Source organism: Haemorhous mexicanus, chromosome 2, assembly GCF_027477595.1.
Source record: "Haemorhous mexicanus isolate bHaeMex1 chromosome 2, bHaeMex1.pri, whole genome shotgun sequence".
NCBI classification, from domain to species: domain Eukaryota; kingdom Metazoa; phylum Chordata; class Aves; order Passeriformes; family Fringillidae; genus Haemorhous; species Haemorhous mexicanus.
Window position 1 is genome coordinate 46,978,622 of NC_082342.1, and position 22,301 is coordinate 47,000,922.

Genomic DNA, 22,301 nt, shown 5'->3' on the forward strand with positions numbered 1-22,301 from the left:
CTGAAAAACAGTTGTCTATCTAAACAGGACAGTCTAGGACTTTGTTATGGAAAGTCCAGTATTCCAGATGCTGAACAGAAAAGTGGATTAAGGGATTGGGGGGGGCTGAGGACAGGACAGAGCACCAAAAATATGAAGACAGTGTTGAAATAGGAAAGCTATTTCTATTTACTTCCAAGCAGCTGGATTTTCTTATATTATGTTAAACCTTTGACATGAACTGATAAGAGTACTACCCTCCCCATATTCTGTAAATGTCGAAGAAAGCCAGAGAGATTAAGAAGCAAAAACCCTCCAAGGAAAGCACTTACTGAGCATAATGAGTTCTGCTCTATGTGTTGCAACCTGCAGTTGCAGGTTTGTGTGATGAGGAATAAGTGAAGTGTGGAACTGCAGGGACATATATGTGCAAGACAAGGTTATTAAGCCTTCCAGCTTGGAAATGGGTTGGAAAATAAGTTAATATGTGTTGTGTCCTCATGTTTGTCTGTTACCAGTAGCAGCACCACCTGGGAGATTAAATCATCCTTAGCTGTGAAGATCAATGCAGGGTTGAATTGTGGAATTCTGACTGCAGGAACTGCTCAGTGGCACAGTGTTTTCCCTGTTGCACAACGTGGAACAGACACCAGAATAGCTGATGCTGTTAGCATAGATTATCTCTGTGTTTAAAACCAATGACTTCAGTCTGCACAAACTGCAAGTCATTTTGTTGCTTGCAATGTGGAAGTTGCCATAAAACAGACATCGAGAGGAACGGGGCTTTCATCTCTGAAGTTATGATAATCATTGCTTTCTAAGTGGTGACAGTATTTTACCTGTAGCAACTTCATGCAGCAGATACTCACCTGGAGACCCAAGGAGGACTTTGAAGAGTGGATTTCAAATCCAACTTGTTGTTTAGTGAGGTTGAAAGACAGCCCTGGAAATCATCAAGTTCTTTCCCATTGCTGAGAGCAGAGTCAGCTATAGCAGGTTGCTCAGGGCTGCATCCAGACACATTTTGAGCACCTGTAAGGATGGAGACTCCACAGCCTCCCTGTAAAACCTGTTCTATTTCTTTAGGCTCATAGAATTCCTTAGCTCCTTTAAAGATCATTCAATCCAAGCATTAGCTCAACATAGTCATATGTACCACCAAAACATAAATGCCACATCTATGTCACCTAAATGCCACATCTATGTTTCGTTTAAATATTTCCTGGGATGGCAATTTCACCACTTCCCTGGGCAGCCTGTTCCAATGCTTGAGAATTATTTTATGAAGAATTTTTTAATGATTTTCAATCTAAACTTTTCCTGGCACAAGATGAAGCTGTTTTCTCTTTTGTTGGGAGAAGTGAATGACCCCGACCTTGCTACACTCAGGCAGTTGTAGAGAGCAATGGATTTTGCTCCCCCTGAGCCTCCTTTTCTCCAGGCTGAACACCCCCAGCTCCCTCAGCTGCTGCTCACAGGACTTGTGCTCCAGACCCTTCCCCAGCTCCGTTGCCCTTCCCTGGACACGCTCCAGCCCCTCAATGTCTCTCTTGCAGTGAGGGGCCCAGAACTGAGCACAGGATTGGAGCTGTGGCCTCAGCAGTGCTGAGCCCAGGGGGACGGTCACTGCCCTGCTCCTGCTGGCCACACCCTGGCTGATCCAGGCCAGGATGCCATCGGCCTTCTGGGCCACCTGAGAACACCCTAGATCATGTTCAGCTGCTGTTGACCAGCACCCCCAGGTCCTTTGCCAGCCACTGCCCCCAGCCTGCAGCACTGCCCGGGGTTGTTGTGACCCCAGTGCAGGACCTAGCACTTGGCCTTGTTAGACCTCATGCAATTGGCCCTGGCCCTGTGATCCAGCCTGTCCAGAGTCCTCTGCAGAGCCTTCCTGCCTGTAGTAGATCATCACTCCCACACAACTTTGTTGGAGAAAGAGTCTGTCTATTAAACAATCCAGTAGTTGCAGTAACCTTAAATCTCTAAATTTAGACTCTCATGTTCATATTTCCAGGTCAAGGCAATGTCCAAATGAAAATAGTTGGTTTTTTTTTTTCTTTTTCAGCGTGTCTGATATTAATTATTTCTGACATCTGAAATATTACTTATGAAAAAATAAAACTGTTTCTCAGTTAAATACTTAATCTTTCAGGGCTTTCTCATTTTGTTGTAAAGGGGTTCTGAGAAGTCTGTCAGCAACACTTCTACTTTGACTGTAATTTATCTTAAATGTCTGAAATAATAGCAACTTGGAGAACCAACTGTAGTAGACAGGTTTTTTTCAGTAAATCCTAGAAATCTGATGTCTTCTTTTGCTCTACTGCAAAGCAAACTGTAAGCTCTAGCAGGTTTTAAGTGTACTGGAGTCATCAGATAAAATGAAAATCAAATAATGTGTGGAAATCTGCTGTTTAAAACTATTCATATGTCTTCCCTAGTTGCCACAGTGAGTTGCTCCTATGTCTAAATGGAAAGATAAGGTGGATTTCAGTTGTCATGTCTGCAAAGGCACAGAATGAAAGGAATTTCTTGTGTTTTAATGGAGGTAGTAGCTGATCTGCCTATGGCAGAAATGGTGATTGGTACCTCACTTCTTGGCTGACCTTGTATACACACTGTAGGTTATGCACATAAACCAAAGAGAGTCAAATTAATGAGCTCCTAACAGGGTTGTATCACTTGCTTACTCACCCATTTGGACAGCTGATCAGCAGCCATGACTAGTCTGTCCTTGACTTCTCAAACAGTAATTAGAATTCTCAGAAAGGAAATACTGATGTGTAATGCACTCTCTTCTGAGATTAGTATGTCCTTCAGGAAAAAATAGTTGTGTAAAAATCTTCAGTATCCATAGGATCTAAAGCATGACACACAGGAAAGAAAATGATTGTGTAAGTATGCTCAGTGACTTTTATTTAATTCTTTTAAACAATTGATTGGGGGGGGGGGAATGAGGGGTTTTTTTGTTTTAGATTTCGGTTTAGGATTTTTTTTGTGTTTGGGTTTTTTTGGTAGTGCTAGGCATTTTGCCTTGTTTGTTTGGGGGTTTTTTGGTTTGTTTTTTGTTTGGTTGGTTGGTTTTGTTTTTTGTTTGTTTGTTTGCTTGTTTGTTTTTGTTTTGTTTTGTTTTGTTTTGTTTTCAGAGTTGGCTTGCTTTGCCCCAGTTTTAAGTCCAGTAACTAGAATTGAGTATCTGGATGAAGCTTTCATTTCACCCAGAGTACCTATGTTCATTACTAACTCTGAAAATACTGAGGTTCTGGAATTACTGAGGAAGGGAATTGGCACCTTCTATTTTATTAGTTCCAGAAATGTTGCACAGTAATTAATCTCTACTTCCTTTCAGGAAGTACTTCATGTTGCATCAGACATACATCTTGATATTTAGGGGAACAGATTACACAGGAAGGAACTTCCCAGAAATATTAGGCAACTTCGGAAAGATTTGCATAATTTTGTTTCTGACAGTTTATCATGGAGAAGGCTGTGCTTATCTTCTAGAGGCAGTCACCTTTAAATAAAAAGCCAGATTTCATGAAAATGTGATGTCATACTGTCACAGGAGAGAGATGTAAATTCTAATAGCCATTGCATTTGCCATTTTAATCACAATGTCCCAGCATCAGCTGGGCTAGTCGAGGGCAAACCTAGAAACCCCTTGCTTAAAACCACTTATGTCCTTCCCTTTGCAGTGCTGGGGTGTGAAGCAATGTGCTCTGTGCTCTTGGCTGGTTGCTGCCACGAGCTTTCCTTCCCCAGGCAGAGCAGCACATGCTGTGGAAAATAGAAGCACTGTCTCTGTAGCACTCTTACTCTGTGCTGGCTTTGGCTCTCCATTTCTCCCTGTCTTGCAAGGATCTGAGCAATTGTAGAAACCTCTTTCTTTGTCTTCTTTGTCATGGAAGAGAGCACTCCAGAATCTCTTGAGCCCCATTATTGCTGATAGAGATTGGTTGCTCGATTGGTTTTGTTATGCAGCATCCTTGGCAAGGGAACTGAATGTTGATTTGACATCTTATTATGCAGTTTTTTCTTAATTTTACTCAAAAAAGTGTTCTTATGAACTGTTTTAATGCATGTATAAACACAAATATGCAGGTCTATACAGCTGCTTGGAATACGGGAGGGGAAAGGAACTTGGATTGAAATAGGAAAGAATAGAATGTGAGTCCCTGAAGAACACCTTCATTTCTGTCATACTTCTGTTCTTAGACCTCACCTCTGAGGATCTGAAATAATGCTGTACATGACCACATGAACTATTTTCTGTGCTAAAAACTGCAAGGGCAAGCAGGTGGGGAAAAAAGCCACAAATCGAACAAAGAATAACAAACTAAAGAAAAAAAAGAAAAAAGGAAAAAAAAAAAATGGAGCACAGAGGATATTGAGTGGAGAGGAGGTTTGGAATTTAACTCTAAAACAAACCAGAAATTAATGCCACTGTGCCACAGTCAAAGAACATGGCTGTGCTTTTGAGGGGCCCCCGTTCATGACATGCTGTGTTTTATTTTACAGTGCATAGGGGCTAACATAAAAACTGCCTTGCATAATCACTAGTGTGCTTTTGTTACAGGATTTCTGCAAGCAAGAATTTCCTTTTATAAACACCTTGTGATACTTTTTATGTCTTTCATGTTACAAATGGAAGGTTTCAACTATTGTAAGCTTGAGATGGATGAATGGTAAAAAACTGAAGGTACCCACAAAGGTTGACTTTCTTCTACAAGCTACCTAGTCAAAATTAGTGTGTGTTTGGTTTATTAGTAATAGCTGCTAAGCATATTTTAGTGATTCACAGAGGTAGTGTTTGTGTGCTGTAGTGTCTTGTCTTTAGTAGAGGCATTTTTATTAGTCTTTGTGCAAACCACAGCCAAAGCAGAACTTTGGTGGAGAAAGTGGTTGCAATTATGTGGTCACAGCTCTATCCCATTTAGAGTTTTTCCTTCAATTTTCAGATCTGTCAGTGAGCCTAAGGCAAAAATATGTAATTCAAATGCACCTGATACCTTCCTTCCTCTAAGTCCCCAAAACTTATCCACAGCACACAGTAGTCAATTATCCCCAATATAGTACTCAAAACGTTTTTAATGGAATGGATTGTCATGTTTTAGCCTTGGAGGCAACAAAGTACAGGCATGAACTTTCTTAAAGGATGTGTGGTTTTTACAGGAGCTATCTTGCTCACGAGAAAGAAATCTTACATGGACTGTTAACATGAAGTTAAATGAGTCTTTCCTCTCATCTTCCACATAGATGAGCTCTCTGTATTTTTTGCTCTAAAAGAGACCTAACATTTGGAAACAAAGCAGACTAAAAGAAAACAACTCTAATTTCTACTGCAAATATATGTTGAAAATTCAGGACTCTGTTTTACCATACTCCACCTTCCAGTTTGGTGTTTTCCTGTGATTTTAGCTCAACTACAGAGCTGAGTTGGGCTGATGAAACTAAGGAATGACTATAGGTTGTATTTGATTTCCTCTTCTTGGACTAGAGGAAGGTGTCCCTGCCCATGGAAGGAGAGTTTGAAGCAAGATGATCTTTAGGTCTCTTTCAGCCCAGATCATTCTGTATTGATTCTGTTATTCTACTTCTGACTGTTGGAAACTGAAACAACAGCTGCTTGCCTGGTGATGGCCTTGCCTCCTGATACCTGGTGTTGTTCTTAATACTGAAGGTGATAACCTGCTGTGAAGCACAAATTAACTCCTCACAGTAGTGTCTTCTGGCATGTCTTGAGTCAGGGATGAGGGAGGTCCCAAATACTTTGATGTCAGCTCCTGAAACTTTTTTGTCTAAAACTTTGGACTGATTCTTCATTCTTTAGGTGTCAATTTGCTTCTAATATAGAGGCTTCCTGTTGAATAAAACCAAGGAGGTTTTCTGCATGCCAGCATTTGGGAGTACTAAGTGAATTAACTGAAATCTGAAGATAAAGTGGATGTTTCTAAAGCATTTTAAATACTTGTGTGGATGCTTTCCATTTAGACATAAAATGTCTTTAGTTCCCATAGCTTAATCCCCCTTCAAAGATGATTAAGGTGAAGCCAACGCAAAGCAGATTAAACTCCTGTGTAGACATTAACACACCTTGATTCATCTTCCCTTCCTTGGACATCCTTCTACACCATGCCCTGCAGGAAGTTTTTAGGAAGTGATGGAGCTCTTCAAGCTTTACATACATACATATACGTATTTATAACTGATTTGTGTATCTGGAATTCAGTGTTTTGAAATAATCACTGCAGTCTCTTGAAAAGGGTCCTAAGAAGTCTCCTAAGAAATAATTGTCCTTTGAAAGCATCAACAACAGAAAATAATGGGCTAATGATGAATATGCATACACACAGACGTAGACCATAATGGACCAAATTATTTGTGAATATTTATTGGCAAGCTAGCATATCAAAGTTGTATTGATGTTTCCATATAATGTAATCACAGAATATGATCACAGAGAGGTTGAGATAGGAAGACATCTGTAGATGCCACCTAATCCATCCCCCTGTTCTAGCAGAACCACCTGTAGCCAAGGACCATGTCCAAATCACAATGTTCCTACTGCTAGTTCTTTGCAATTTGTCTTTTATGAGATGTGTTTCTGAACCCAGGGGCTGTGGGTGGATCCATGTGGTGGATCCATCCTCTTCATCCCAGGAGGCTGACAGATAGTTGGGTGATGTGGCAGGATCTGTGCCATCATAGCCATAGAAACAAGAAAGATAAATTATTTCCAAATAAGTTTTTCCCCATTAAAATATGGGTTTGGGGTGCCTTATGTAATTGTGGTAGCAATATGTGGGCTTTGGTAGCAGGTGTAATGCTAATCAAGTTTAAAATTAAGTGTTTTTCATGTATGCAGGCTTTTTCAGTCTTTTGTAGGATCGCTGTTGAGCCTGGGAGGGACCTTAGCAGGTCTCCAGTTCAACCTCCCTCTCACAGCAGGGTTAGCACCGAGGTCAGACTGGCTGCTCAGGGCTTCTTCCAGTCAAGGATTAAAAAACTGAGGAAAGAGACTCAGGTTGGCACAGGTTGCACAGCCTCTCTGGGCAACCTGTGCCACTGCCTGACTGTCTTGAGGGAAAAAGCTTCTCCTTGCAAGGCTGATTCCCTTGTGTTTCAGCTTAGGGCTGTTGTCCCTTGTCTACTGGCCCTACAGGATCGTTGAGAGCCCAGCTCTGATTCCTTCAACTCTTCCCACAAGCACTGGGGGCTGCTGTTAGGTCCCCCTGAATCCTTGCTTCAGGTGCAACAGGACCAGCTCTCCCAGCCTCTCTTCGCAGGGTTTGTGCTCCAGCCCTACCATCTTCACTGAAATAACATCCAGTTTGTCAAAGCCTTTCTTCTGTTGCTGGGACTCAAAACTAGTTGCAGTAGCTACATAGGCTACATTCTTGGCTTACTGTCAGTTCTGTACTTTGAGAAATTGTGCGGCATCGCTGCTGTGTAACAGCTGGTCTTGGGAAGAACTGGCAGTCCTCAAGACAGGTTCTTAAACACCTTTTCTTCTGCAAGGGGATAAGCTTTGATTGCCTTAATTTTCCTTCTTAGGGACGTGACATGAGTGCTGTCAGGATGTCAAGTTGGTCAGGATAACCAAGCATTCTGCTTGGAGCAGGTGGTTGCTGAGGCAAAACTAAGCCAGGGTGTGATGTCTTCCTGGATTCTCAGCATCCGTTATATCAGTGAGCTGTACTCCCTTCTCATGTAGCCCTGTTTTCCCAAAGTATCGATAGGAACTATCCAGCCTTTTGTGTTAAGAGGACAAAGATTTTTCCACAAGTAACCTTTAAGACTCTGGAGTATGCTTAGTTAGTGCTTCTAGCTTGTGGTGCTTTTTGTGGGGGGTGTTTTGTTGGCTAATACAAAAAAGTGCGATTTAACATTTACTGGCATAAATGTTTGTAGTGTGAATGCTGCTTTTGCTCTGAAGGTGCCCTTAGGCAATGGAATTTGGGGTGAGGAAGTACTTTCTGTTTGGGTGGTAAGCATGTTGAAACAAACTCTGCTCCAGACTTATTTTCAAGCTTCTTCTTTTGCCAGGATGTTTGTCCAGGTATGCCTGTACTTCTACTGCAAATGCTTGTGGCGCTGCCTGAAGTTTGTGGTCAGGAAACTAACAGGTCAATGTGAATTGCAAAGGATCTGCTACAATACCAAACCTGGAGCTGCCAGAACTATGAAAATAGGTAACTGCAATATGCTTAGTTCTGCATGCCTTTTTAACTTTCTGCATATGCTGAAAATTATATCTTCTAACTAGAAATGTTATTAAATTGATTCAATGTAAACATGCTTGTCTGACATGATGCTTTTGAATACTTCCATTTACAGAGGCATCCCTGAAAGGTTCAAAAAGTAAGGTGAGTGAAAGATCTCATTATTCACCTATTCTACAATGTCCTGTGCTGTTGGTTTGTTCAGTCTGGTGTTTGCTCACCCCAAAAAGTCACTTAAGGTTTGATATGGTTTTAGATTTTCCACTGAAGAGGGTCTTGTGTCTCCAATAGCAGTTGATCTTGCAAAGTTGGGTAGAGTATCCTGTGTTCCAGGGACAGTCCCACTGAGGCAATGATGGAATCAAGGGAACAATTTGCCATGGTGGAGCTCATGAGAGTGAAGAGTTGTAAGTTAGGGATTTTTGGTTTGATTCCTCATTCTGTCTTAGAATGTCTGTAATCTGCAGTCAGTTGCTTGCAAATTTAGAAAAGAAAAGTCAGGGGTTTTTGTCTGGAAAGCAACTTTCCCAACTTTGTTCCCTCTTTTCCTTTTAAATACATTGATGGAGAAAAGCTGCTTTCACTTTGTCCTTTCACTGTACCAGTGGTTGTGCTAGCCTGAGTTGTTTCCTAAGGCATTTGTGTGTATGTTAAATAACATCCTTCAGCCTTTAAATTTTCTGTCACAAGAGTCAGTGATGTTGAAAACCTGGCCTCAGCATTAGCAAAAAAGAAGTCATTTAGCTCTTAGTCCAGCATAGTACATTCAACAAATATATTTCTAGCACAAACAGAAAGGCAAAATCTTATTTTAAAATTGCATTTAAGCAATTGTGAAGTTTTGAGACAAAGAACAAGAAAATTCAACCTCTTAAATTTTCAGATGGCACGTTGGGTTTTGAATACTGAACTTCTGGGGGCATTTTTGCTGTGTTACTGCAGCATGTTGGGAGAGGGAATGTCAAATGAAGGCTGTCAATTCCAGTGTAATTAGGTGGATGGTCTGAAGCTGCTTCTTGGTCTGCACTGAGGCCTTTGATCATCTTCACTGACAGCCACCACAGAAATGGATAAACTGACTACGAGGGCAAAGGGGCTCGAGTTCTTACAGGGCAAGGGCTCTGAAACAAGTCAGAAGGGTTGAATTATTGGGAAAGATAGGTACAAGTGTTGAGTTGGGACTTCTGGGCTCTTAATGCAGAAGCTTTCAGGTAACAAATTTACCACTGTTAGCTTCTGTTGAGTAATAGCTTCTGTAGGAATTAATTTGTGTTTAAAACCTCTTTTTAGCGGCTTCAAACATCAGTTAATGTTCACCCTGATGCTATTGAAAAAACGATAGATGACATCATGGAGCTGAAAAGGATAAATCCAGATATAAATCCACAGTAAGTTCATAGTTTCCTGACAGAGCAAGTGGGAATTACTGATTTCCTCAATTCTTGGGTCCATGGAGAGCTTGTTCTCGATTGTTATCGTGGTACAGAAGTTGAAGATTAATTCTGTCTCTTAGCATAAAATTCTAATTTTAGCTTTGCTGTCAAAAAACTGATGTAAAAATGAATGATTTTTTTAGGGTGACTTAATAAGCAAGTCCTGAGTCTTTTATCTACCTGATTGTCTTAGTTTATTGTTGATGCGTGGATTTAATGGGGGTCACTTCCCCAGGGATAAAACAGCACCAAACCACAGGTCCTGGCAGGAACAGTGATGGCTTTTGTATGCTGCCTTTTGAGTAGGGAAGAAACCATCTTGTTTTAGCTGATACAGATGTATGCTGATTTGCATTTTAAAACTGCCTTTAATTATCCAAAGAGAAGTTTTTTTAATACAACTAATATTTATTATTGTAAGAAGGGATTGACAGCCACCCATTAAATTTGCAAGTGTGTATTTCAAGAGTAGGTGATGATAACACTTTTATGGTTGCCTTACCTTTCAGTTCCGAGCTTAAGGCGCAAGATGTCTAGGTCAGGAATCAGTAGGAGAAAAGTTGAGAGCTATATTATCCAGGTGATCTGTCTGAGATTCACCCCTCTTCCCAAGATGGAAGTTGGTATACAGAATTAAAAATGGGCATCCATAAATTGATAGCTGCTTTTCTTTAATTGGTCAGCAGCATCAACAGGTAAGGTGGTCCCAAGGTCTTGCTGCAACAACAAAACAAAAAAGCTAAGTTGGAAAATTATAATTTTTTGTCTCATTACAGGAATCTCCCTCCCAGCACACCCCCCATTAAAAAGGCCAGTAACTGGGTAGTCTTAAAATGAGGCTTCACTGATCATAAAGGAAATAGAACACACTGCATCTCTCTAACTTGAGAGACAGCTCTTGTGATGGTGACTACAGTCCCAAGAATTGAAAAAATGGTGACCCAACCATTAAAGAAAAGAAGAAAATAAGAGAAACAAAACAAAGAGAACCCCTCATTCTCATAGGTGAGAAGCCCTGTGAGTTTTTCCTGGATGTGAGCACAGAGCTTTTCCAGGGGTGTGTCCTGAACCAGCCCACATGCTCTTCAAAGGGAGGGTGATGAAAGACCAGCTGCTTCAGGAGATGTGAGGCCTTTCTGAGGGGCTGCCATCTGAGGGGGGCATCACAGCACTGGCACTCTTGTGCTGCATGGCATGCTGTTTGCTGAAATTCAGGAAAAAAACCCCAGCAATGAGGAAAATGCAGGATGTCAATGTGCACAGCTCAGAGCCTGGCCTCTGGACATCAGGAACTGCAATATTTAGCAACCAGGGTGATCCAAGTGCTCGCTTCTCGGTGTTGGGCCAATGGACAACTGGGTAGAATGATTTCAGAAGAAAACAAGAAATTAATTATTATTTTGTATAACACCAGAGATCACCCTCTGATTCCCTTCATGGCATGCCTTTGGCCTCTGAAGCAATGTTCTCCTTCAGAAGAGAGAGAGCAGACATGCAAATGACTTCTCCTGGCTTGAAATGAGGGCCCTGAACATTAGGTTACATTTTTAGTGGTCTGGTCTTTCTAGTACATGAAGAGACCCTGCAAGAGAGCTGGAGAGCATGTAGTGACAGGACAAGAGGGAATGGATTCAAGTTTAAAGACAGTAGGCTTAGATTAGATGTCAGGAGGAAATTCTTTATGGTGGGGGTGGTGAGGCACTGGAACAGGTTGCCCAGAGAAGTTGTGGATGACCTATCCTTGGAGGTGTTTAGGCCAGGTTCAGTGGGGCTCTGAACAATCTGATCTAGTGGAAGGTGTCCCTGCCATGGCAGTGGGGTTAGGACTAGACAAACTTTAAGGTCCCTTCCAACACAAACCATTCTGTGAATCTATGATAATATTTTTTTAAAATGCCACACAGAGGGAAAAAATAACCCAAACAAAAAAGTCACCTGAATTATCTTTTTTTTGATCCAGTTGGTGTTCATATGCTTAGCACAGGACAAATGCCTAATTGTCTTCAGACTAGAATGCTTGCATTCAGTATTTTAATGCATTTGAGTCTCTCATCCCCTTTTCCCCTTGCACTCCCTCCCATTTGGTAAAATATCTTCTTAAAGCAGTGAGGAATGGGGGCCTGAAATGTGCAAGATGAGCTCACATACATAGATGCACACTCTGCCACTAAATAGATCCTTATATTAAATTAATCATATTTCTGCTAAACTTTAGACATCTGCACTGAAGTTTTACATGTAGCCTTTTATTTCATACTGATGTTTTCAACAGAAATTTGAGCAAAAGCAGGTTGGCTGCATCTTTAGACATGATTAAGGAAAATCCAATGCTTTGCCTTCTCTTGAACATAAAACACTTATATCCAAACAATCTTGTCTAGAAGCTCTGGCCTTGTGTTGCATAGCAGAGACTTGAAATTTCCTGGGGTAAGGACAAGGGGACATCTGTCATAGTGTCTGTGTTTCTGCAAATCTGTATGCAGTCATTTTTGTTAATGTGGCATCTTTGCAGAGCTGAGTTAGCATCCCAGGGGTGCTTGCACTGGCTGTTCTTGAAAGCTGTGGGCTGCTGTGATCTGAAGAGGAGAAGGCATCCCACAGTAATTTTCCTTTGTCAATGCCTCTCAGACGAGTGTGTGTATTTAGCAGTAGGAGCAAGCAGGTTGAATGACCTGGTGGTGATGTGCAGTCTACACTAACAATGGAAGCAGACATAGAGTCACTGGAAGACTTGAGTTGGGAGGGAATTAATGATGATCTGGTTCCTCTGCTCCAGTTTTGGACTTGCCTCCATCTGGTGGAGCACCTGGAGCTGAGTACAGAGGGAGTGCAAGCCCAGGTACATTGCTCCTGAGCTCTGAGAACAGCCACAGCCAGCACCAGGATGACAAGGAGGAGGTGTGGGACATCAGCACCTCACCCACATCTGTGTTTGGCAACAATAACAAAGCATTAATGAAAAGGAAAGGGGGGAGTCTAATTCAACCCCCACCCTCTCACCCAAATAACATTACGTGGAGCTTTTGACTGCCTTTATATAAAGTGCAAAAATGGTTTACTTTGAAAGTGTTGTGCACTTTGTACCTTAAAAACATGTGGTTTTTTATTATAAAATTGCTCTGCTTTGCCACAACTTGTGTTCTGCTGCTCTAAACTGAGGCTATAAAGAAGTTAAAAACATTATGGCTATGATTTACTGATACTCTACAGCAATTCAGTCTGTCAGGCTTTTCAGCCTTCTTTGAAATGCAGCTTTTCTGTAAAATTGGAGGCTGTAGCTAGTGAAGCATGTTAACAAAAAAAAAAAAAAAAAAAAACAAAACAAAAAAGGAACAGTGAAGGATGGAAAATACTGTGGAGGCTTTTCTGTGTGAAAGGGTTATAGCTTCAAATGGGATAAAATTGCAGCATGAGAAATGGACTAATGCTGGCATCTCTGATTCTGTAGACTAACTGTGGAATCATTTAGGTTAGAAAAGGTTTAAAATTCTGAAGTCCAACAGTTAACCCAGCACTGCCAAATGCACCACTAATCCATTTCCATAAGTGCCTCATCTACACGTCTTTCAGATACCTCCAGGGATGGCAACTCCACTATTTTCCTGCAGGCTGTTTCAGGGCTTGACAACACTTTTGGTGAAGGAAATTCTCCCTAATATCCAATTTAAACTGTTTCTGGGGCAACCTGAGGCCATTTCCTCTTGTCCTGTCTCTTGTTACCTGGGAGAAGAGACCAACACACCATTCTGTTAGGGAGTTGTATGGAGTGATGAGGTTCCCCCTGAGCCTCCTTTTCTCCAGGCTGAACACCCCCAGCTCCCTCAGCTGCCCCTTACAGGACTTGTGCTCCAGACCCTTCCCCAGCTCCGTTGCCCTTCCCTGGACACGTTCCAGCCCCTCAATGCTTTTTTGTAGTGGGGGACTCAGTGCTTTGCCTTGCTGAATCTAATACAATTGGCCTTGGCCCATGGATCCAGCCAGCCCAGATTCCCATGCAGACCCTTCCTACCCTCCAGCAGATCAACACTCCCACCCAGCTTGGTGTCATCAGCAAACTGACTGAGAGTGCAGTTAATTCCCTCATCCAGATCATCAATAAAGGACTAGACAGAGTATCCTGGTCCCAGACCGATCCCTGGGGAATGCCACTAGTGACCAGCCCCCAGCTGGATATAACTCCATTCCCTACCACCCTCAGACAATTTCTTACTCAGTGAACAGTGCACCCCCCCAAACCACGAACAGCTCCAGCAGAATGCTGAGGAAAACAGTGTCAAAGACCTTAGTGAAGTTCTGGTACAACACATTCACGTGCTTTCCCTCAGCCTAGGCAGGTCACCTTGCCATAGAGGGAGATCAATTTAGACAAGCAGGACCTGCCTCAAAAGATAAGCAGTGAAAATCCTTATGTTCAGAAAATTTAAGAGTATTACAGAATAAACAAAATGTTTCAGTGTACTAAGCACGACAGGGAAGGAACCTGTGCAGCTTAATATCAGTGCAGCCTGTGTTCCACAGAGGAATAAGTGTGCCCACTTAGCTTGCCCTCCAAATTCATACCAGATGTTCCAATAATTTTACACACTATTAAATATTAAAGGGCTTATTCCCATATCTAAGCAAATATTTCTATGAGCGTGGCAGTTGCATACTGCATGACAAATTTTGTATTGTAAAATCTTAATGTAAAGCTGTTGTTTGGTGCAGAGTTTTCTGGTGGGTTTTTTTAAAGTTTGGTTTAGGGTTTTTTGACGGTAGTTATTTCATGTGTGTTGAGTTTGGGTTTTTTTTGATGATGCATCAGAAAATGTAAAAAGGAAACACAAAAATCTGCATTATAATGAAATAAAAAAAACAAGATGATGATTCTTAACATAAGACAAAAGCCAAATCTGCCTGGAGGCAGATCTTTGAAACTATATTACTTCAGGGTTTTGGCTTCTTTATGCTAGCTTTAGTGACACAGAAGCAAAGCAATTATTTTTTGCTTTTTCCTGAGTTTTCTTTCCCCCCTCAGCCTTTTTCAAGTTCACATCTCTGATCCCAGGGAGTTGTTTGAAAAGCTGTCATTGGAATGAAGAGAAAGATTCAGTAATGTGCTTGTTGTAGGTATTCAATGCTGCTGTGTATAGTTATAATGTGATTTCAATGTGAAAAATCACCGGTCACAGTTTTAAAATATCCCAAATATTATCATCTAAGGAAGGCACTAAATGAGACTATGCCCTTCACAATGCCTTGTTTAATGTAATATTGATCTCTTGGAAATTCTCCTGTTGCAGCTGAAGTGTTAGACTATCAATTCGTGGATGTTGTTTGTATTAGCTGTTTCATGGCTATACCTAATTGAGGTGGAATATGTTGCTCCCCCCACCCTCAGGCTGGGAGTGTCTCTTCAGGCCTGCCTGCTGCAGATTGTGGGCTACAGAAACCTCATTGCAGAGGTGGAGAAGCTGCGCCGAGAGCCGTACGACTCGGAGAATCCGCAGCACGAGGAAATGCTGCTGAAGGTAGGCACTGAAGAGGGGCTCAGGGGGCATCCTTTATTCATGTCAGCCCCCAAGCCTGCTTCATAAACCTCTTTGGAACATCGAGAGCTGTTGTCACCTTCCTCCATCGTGTACCTGCTTTAAGATAAGACTACACAGCATTATAATCTGGGCTGGGTGTAACACCTGCCAAGCAAGCAGCTCACTCCCTGGCTGATAAATGCATTTCCCTTGGCTGGACTATATCTAGGCACTGGATAACACAGGTCTAGGAGCACAGAGCTGTTATCTGCAGTGAGCTCTGGAAAAGCAGCTTTATGTCCTACTTCAGTACTCCTTTCTCCAGCACAAGAAGGGTGTTTTTCTCTATTAACCGATTTACAAATTTATTTCTTCAATTTCATGTCTTTTTGCAGGGCAATGTTTGTGTATACCAATGGCAAACATCTAGTTTCTATTGTGTGGAATGGAAGAGTGGGAGTTGACAGCTTACACATTTATAGTTACCAAATGTATTTTCACACAAAACCAAAATGAAACTATTCTTTAGATAATACATGCAGAGTCAGGAAAACCATAACAATTGGGTTTTACTTCCTTCATGCTTTCAGGAAAGCCTTGCATTGGAGCAGATAATAAAAGCAATTTTTCTATCTTGGAGCCATAAGCAGAGGAAGAGCTAGAGAGTCATTATACTAGAAAGAAGTTGATGAAAAAATAAAGGTTCTGGAAAACAGCCTAAAGCAAGCCCTGGTCCTGATCCTGGTTTAACCGCAGCTATTGCAAGGTGCTTCAGAGAAATGCCAAGAAACAGAATAAGTGATATTGAGTTTATTGTCTATAAGCAAAATGCCTTCTTAGAGAATTTTCAGAGTTCTTATAAAAACATGCTACCTATTTGGTTGTGGGGGGGTTTCTTTTTCAATTTAAGACAAAAATACTGAAGACTTTAACAATACCACACCATGATGAAGATGTCTTCCATGCTGTAGCTTGCAGTGCAAAGCTTTGCACAAGTTACAGTGAGAGCTTCTGGAAATTTTACCGTAATTACTTGGTCTTCCAAAAATCCCAGCAGGCATATTATACAAGCACTGTCAGATGCAAGTAAGTACTTCTAAAAATGCCTCAGATGGTCAGGATTCCTGTTGGAGTCTGGAAAGCTGCCTTTAAGGCTTGCTGCTCATGGGAGATGGGAGTCTCACCTAGGAATGGTCCAAATCCAGAGCTGCCCTGAAGGAGTGTTCTAACCATCAGGTAGACTTGGGCAGATGGACTTCTGTTCAAGTCCTGCCCCTGTGCATCCAAATGCACAAATCTATGGGAGTAGAGTGAGTTTTAACTAAAGACACACACAGATTTACCCATTGGGGAAGCCTGTGTCTTGCAGGTGAGAGATCCAGGTGGCAGCCTACAGTGTTGGTCACTGAAAATACCAGGCACCTCACTGCAGATTAAAGAGGGCCTTTGGCTCCAGGAAAGCATCCCTAAATTCCCTAAATACAAGCATCTACATTGCCCAGAGAGCAACTAGGGTCTGGGGTCATAGGTGAAAAGGACCAAGGAGCTGGCTGTAGTCTCTCCCTGCCATCCAGCCTGAAAATCATGTCAGCAATGATGTGTAGTCATGTAAGTGCTTTAAAAACATAATTACATGAGCATAAAAGCAGAAGGGAAACTCAGCGTTTGTCTGAGGGGAGATTAAACAGTGCAGTTTATGCAACATTATGTAAAGTCAAAATGATACAAAAAAGTATCAGTTTCACCTAAGTATTAGCACTTGTTTACAGCAGATCTTCTACTTTTGCAAATGTCAAATGGAAATATGTCCAAGGGTTTTATTAATTTTTTAATCCTCGCTGTGTAAGAGTAGTCTCATTGGTTTTCATTCCTTCTAGATACTCTGCTGAGTGATCTCTGCAATGGGTAATTCGGGTTCCTAATGGCTATAATTTATTCATGTTTACCAGGAGAGTACTTTATGAACGAGAGAAAGATTAACTTAATGTGATTGTACTAATGATTAATACTGTATTTACTGTTGATGGATGAACATTGGTTTAAACAATGATGCTTTATGCAGTCATTACAAAGTGAAATCATTAAGATTTTAACCTTCCCAGAGCACTTAATTTTAAATGCAGTTGCTAAAATTAAAACAATTTCTGTTTTAATTTGGGAAATGTGCACGTAGCTCTTTTCTTTGTGTAGTCTTTGTCCTAGTGATTTTCTTGAGGATGTACTCACCAACTCATGACTGGTGATTAATACACTTTCCTAATTCTAAATTCTGATTTCTTAATACACTTCAAAAAGGATGAGTTTGTGATATGGCACATGAGGTGTGCATAAAGGTATGCTTTCCTAATTCTAAATTCTGATTTCTTAATACACTTCAAAAAGGATGAGTTTGTGATATGGCGCATGAGGTGTGCATAAAGGTATGATTTGGCATATGTCAATTGAGGCTGCTTTTAGGGGCATAGCAACATGATATTTAGGCACTAAAGTTGCTGGACCAGTGCAGTTAAATGGATTTATTCCAGCTGATGATCTGGCTTGTTAAATCACTTCGGACATTTCTTTATGTGAGATCAATGAATGATTCTTCCCTTAGTTAAATATGATGGTGCACATGCTATCCTTGTATGGATTTTTTTTTTTTTTAATGTGCTCCAATTTGCTTTTCAACACTGTGGTAGCCAAGCCTCTTGATTTATAACCCTTCCAGAGACTAGCAAAAGATGCCAGAGAAAAGATTGCTGCAGAGCCTCAGGGACTCAAAGCTGCTCTGCTGCTCTGTCAGTGATTTACAACCAAATTCCAGGCCATTCCTGTCTCTGTGCTTATGGAGGCAGACACCACCTGGATGCACAAAGCATGAGCAAAGCAGGGATAGAAATGCTGGGATGCTGTTCAGTGTTCAGAACTTAGCTTGGTTTAAAAAGAGGAGGAAATTAAAAAAGCTCTACTATGTGGAAACTGAATTAAACTGAATTATGTTTTACCTGTAATCTTCCTAGTTGTGGAAATGCTTGAAGCCGAATTCACCGCTGAAAGCTCGGATTTCGAAGCAGTGGTGTGAAATTGGTTTCCAAGGTGACGATCCTAAAACAGACTTTAGAGGAATGGGTCTCCTGGGCTTATATAACTTGGTGTAAGTATGTCCCTCTGCAGATGTGTCTGAAGTCATGAAAAGTAGCATTACTTGCAGATTTTAGCAAATCTGTGGGAATAATTTATAAAAGTACCAGGGACTTCATACTGAGCAAATGAAAGAATTTATTTGCTAGCTTAATTTTTGGAGTGTTTCTCTTCTCAAAGGGGTCTCCTTTCTTTCAGCATTCCTAATTCAACCTTGTAATACCCACTTGCTAAGCCCTTTTTTTAGTTTCTCTCTGACACAGTGAGTTAGCACTCTCTTCCTACCAGAAAGAAATTGTAAAGTATATTTTCACCAGTATCTAGATCTCCTTAAACAAAATGCCCTGGAAGTATGTAGGTGGGAGGGTTATGTCACTGCTCAGCTGCTGTCTTTGGGAATTTCATGCTGAATTCTTAAGCAAAATACTTGATATGCAGTCACTGATGGCAGATTTAGATAGTTTGACTGCTACTTCAATTTCTATCTTCAATTTTTTGATGCTCAAAATTAAGCAGTTAGTTTACATCACTTTTTCCTTCCAACTCATGCACACCAGGTGTTAATGCCATAGCTGTGCTTTGTAATTTGGGAATTGACTAATGCCTGTTATTTTCTCCAGCCCTTGTATTTGCTGCATGCAGTTACATAACTTGGAAACATTTGGTAAAATAACTTCTCCTTACGAGGCGAAAAATAAGTATTTTCTGCTTTTACAGATTGCAGGACATAAATCATCCTCTGTCCGTATGTTGTTCCCTAGTAAACCTCAGTTGAGGATCTGGACTCTTGACTCTGGCTTTGAACTTCCATTTGAAATTAATCCCTACCATGTATTTAATTTCTTAGTCTTCTGTGATGACTCTTATCTTGCTTAATGAATCTGCCAGATCAAGAAGCCTGAACTGCTTTCTCTTGAGCTCAGCACCTGGCATGCTCCAGTCATAAACAGCTGATTTTCTCTAGGGTGGGTAGAGAGGACACTCTGGCAATGCACATTCACTAAACTCATAGAGGAGTGCTCCTGGATTTGGAGGCTGCTTTAACCTTTCAGTTTCGGGGGTCTGAGTGGCAGTTTAATGAGTTTAACAGGTCAGATGCTACTCATACTGTGTAACGTGCACCTGCCTTTAGAAATGTATGTATAGACAGCTTAATATGACTTCAAATGCTTTTTTTGGTTTTGTTTTTATTTTAAACAATTCACCTAAACCTATGTGTCTGCAGGTATTTTGCTGAATGGGACACTGAGATAGCTCAACAAGTTCTCACTGATTCTCTTCACCCTAAATACAGGTAATGCTTGAGACCAGAAACAGTAACTTGAGAGAGCACTCTGCTGGCTCTCTTTGAGGAAGAGGGCTGGGTTTTTTCTCATTGTTGGGCATATCCTTGAGTATTGCCACACGCTGTCTATTGTAAAGTACTGATCCTGAAAGCTGATCAGGTGCAAGAGGCAAACTTGTATTGTGAATCTTGGAAATAGTTAAATTTCATGTTAATTGTTTTCACTTCTGATTTCAAATTATTTTTGTGTTTTTATTTACCTTTATTTTAATTTCTGTTTTTTTCATAATAAAGGGAAGTCACTAAGAAGGAACTAAGGTATTTTTTTTCTTTTTTCTAAGTTTTCTGAGACACTACATGTAAATGACGATTGAACTACAACTTGGTGTGTTATAAAGTTTTTGTTGCAACACTGGGAGATCTATATTCTTTCCAACTGGGAGGAGGAACACTGGGTACATATGAACATGCTTATATATCAAAAATGAAATCCACCTTGCTTGATATTGTTCAAGTGACTGACTTGATAATCATAAGTAGTCTGGGCCAAATATTTGTTAGCAGAGCTGAAAAGCCCCTTTATATATAGTCACATACTCTGTCTACCTTGGCTAAGGATGGTTCCAGTGTGGCTACTCCATTGCCCTGACTGCTGAGACATCAGGAACCTTCAAGTGTCACAAACTGTGCTGTAGGTAATTTGTCAATCAGAGACTCTGTAATTACTGGGGAGTGGAGGCCTCTTAGCCAGTTACATAGAAATCAGTTGCCTTAAAAGACATTTTTCTTCTGCCAGTAGTGTTAGATATCCATAAAGCTGGTTCACACCTAAATCCTGAAGCTTTTGATCTCCTCAGGGTTCTTGGGGTTTTTTTTTGTTGAGTTCCTAATGGTAATTCTGTGACAAAAAGCCCTTGGAACATATTAGTGTGCTTCATTTGCATGTTTGATTACCAAGGGCAGTCTTGGAGTGCAGTGTGAGCCTGTGCAATTTCTGTGCCTTGACAGAGCAGTCAGTAGAAGATGGATGCTGCAGGTGGTGCCCGTGGTGATCTTCCTGATGTGGTTGCTTAGCAGCTGTGCTGTTTTCTGATGGGACCAATGGATTTTCTATCTCAGTTGAACCTTTTCACTTGCCCACATCCTATGTGTGCCACCTTTATTATTCAGTCTTTACCTGGGGACTTCTAACTGGTGTTATTCCACAGCCTACGAAGATGGTTCAGATTTTAGAGGATGAGCAAATAAGAGTGTATTCCTGTATGCAAAGCTATTTAGGAGCTGAAGTTTTTGCCCTCATGCATGCCAGCTAGTAACCCTCAGGTCACAATGGGTATGAATCTATTAGCATCTTCAGTAGTTACTGACAACAATTTTTATAGACTATATTTACATGAAGCTCAGGGAATTGTTTTTGGTGTAGTATATACTTACTGAAGTTCAAGAATAGTCTAAGAACAATGCTTTCACACATGCCTGTCTATAATTTGGGACCTAAAGCTTGCAAACTCTGATTTGCCTTACTAGGGCAAAGCTCCCACAGCCATGTCAAGGCTGCAGGTCCCTGGTTAGGGTCAGTTCTGTGCCTGCCTTTAGCTGGTTTTAAATGCAGGCAATGATTTCTGCTAAACCTGCTTATTTCAGTAGACTCAAACCTGGTTAGTGGGATGTTGGCTGACTGGTTGGATCACAGATCTTTTAAATCGTTGAAGAGCTGAAATTTAGTTTAAAATCAATCTGTTCCCTGACTAATTTTATTTTAAGGGAGGCGTCTTCTGTGTCCTTGAAAAGCACTGCCTTATTGTGCCAAATAATAGGAAACACTGTTCCTTGTCTTTGGCTTTTGAGTGATTTCTAATTTAGCTGGTCATAAAAACTTGCTGTCAGAGGAGTATTTTCATGTTTGCTGCCTCAGGTGAATCGTGCCTCATCATCAGTGATGAGTATCACGAATATCTCTGAAAACACAAAAAGGCTAAAACCACCTTTGATTAGTTAAATGTGATTTCAACTTCTTGTACAGCTTCAACTTAACTGAAGTGGTTCACCTTTGTGGTCAATTTAGAAAACAAGGAGATTTTACTGAGAGCATTGACATAGGTGCATTTTGTAATGGTGAAACCAGTTTGTTGGCAATGCTCTAAACCAGTTACCCATTTCAAGTCTGTTTATATCAATCCATTCAGCCAGAAGCAGTATTAAATGGGATTAGCCATGTAAAAGAAGATAAAATATCATGTTCAGTCAATGTTATAACATCAGAGAAGCTGAAAGAAAATATTTATCAGTTAGTAATGTTTGGCAATATCTGGATTTTAACTATTTTTTCTTCCTCAGCCAACTTAGCAAAGCTGAGTGGGAGAAGAAAAAGTTTGATAAGGCAATTGGGTAAGTTTAAAGAGCTTTTTTAATTTCCTACAAACGCAGCAGGTAACAATGATACTGTATATTTGAGGGAGAAAAGGTGTTTCCTACTTATTTTTTAAAAGAAATTTCTGTGAGCATATGTACATCTGCCACACCTTGACTTTGATCAAAGATTACAGGAGAAACAATTCAAGTTACATTCAGAAAAAAATAACCCAAAAATTTTGTAGCAAGGAGAAGCTTTCACTGTGTGCTATATATAGTGTGGTGATTAATATCTGTTTAATTCTTCTTAGCACATGACATGATCAAGTTTAATTTCTTGCTGTCAAAGCCAGGTTCAGAACTGCTTTTAGGAAAATACAATAGCAAAGAAATAGTACTG

At 40.7% G+C, this 22,301-nt stretch overlaps 1 protein-coding gene across 2 annotated transcripts in view; it reads left to right on the top strand.

The window, feature by feature from the left end:
- Positions 1-22,301, top strand: part of ELMOD1 (ELMO domain containing 1) — a 42,842-nt gene that overhangs the window by 17,092 nt on the left and 3,449 nt on the right. Inside the window, exons 3-10 of one of the 2 annotated variants that reach the window (XM_059838652.1) lie at positions 8,023-8,168; positions 8,314-8,342; positions 9,489-9,586; positions 15,012-15,141; positions 18,144-18,277; positions 19,490-19,558; positions 19,844-19,867; positions 21,887-21,937. In XM_059838652.1, coding sequence (XP_059694635.1) covers positions 8,023-8,168; positions 8,314-8,342; positions 9,489-9,586; positions 15,012-15,141; positions 18,144-18,277; positions 19,490-19,558; positions 19,844-19,867; positions 21,887-21,937 — 681 coding nt within the window. The remainder of the gene's footprint in view (positions 1-8,022; positions 8,169-8,313; positions 8,343-9,488; positions 9,587-15,011; positions 15,142-18,143; positions 18,278-19,489; positions 19,559-19,843; positions 19,868-21,886; positions 21,938-22,301) is intronic. The other variant, XM_059838653.1, reaches the window with a different exon arrangement.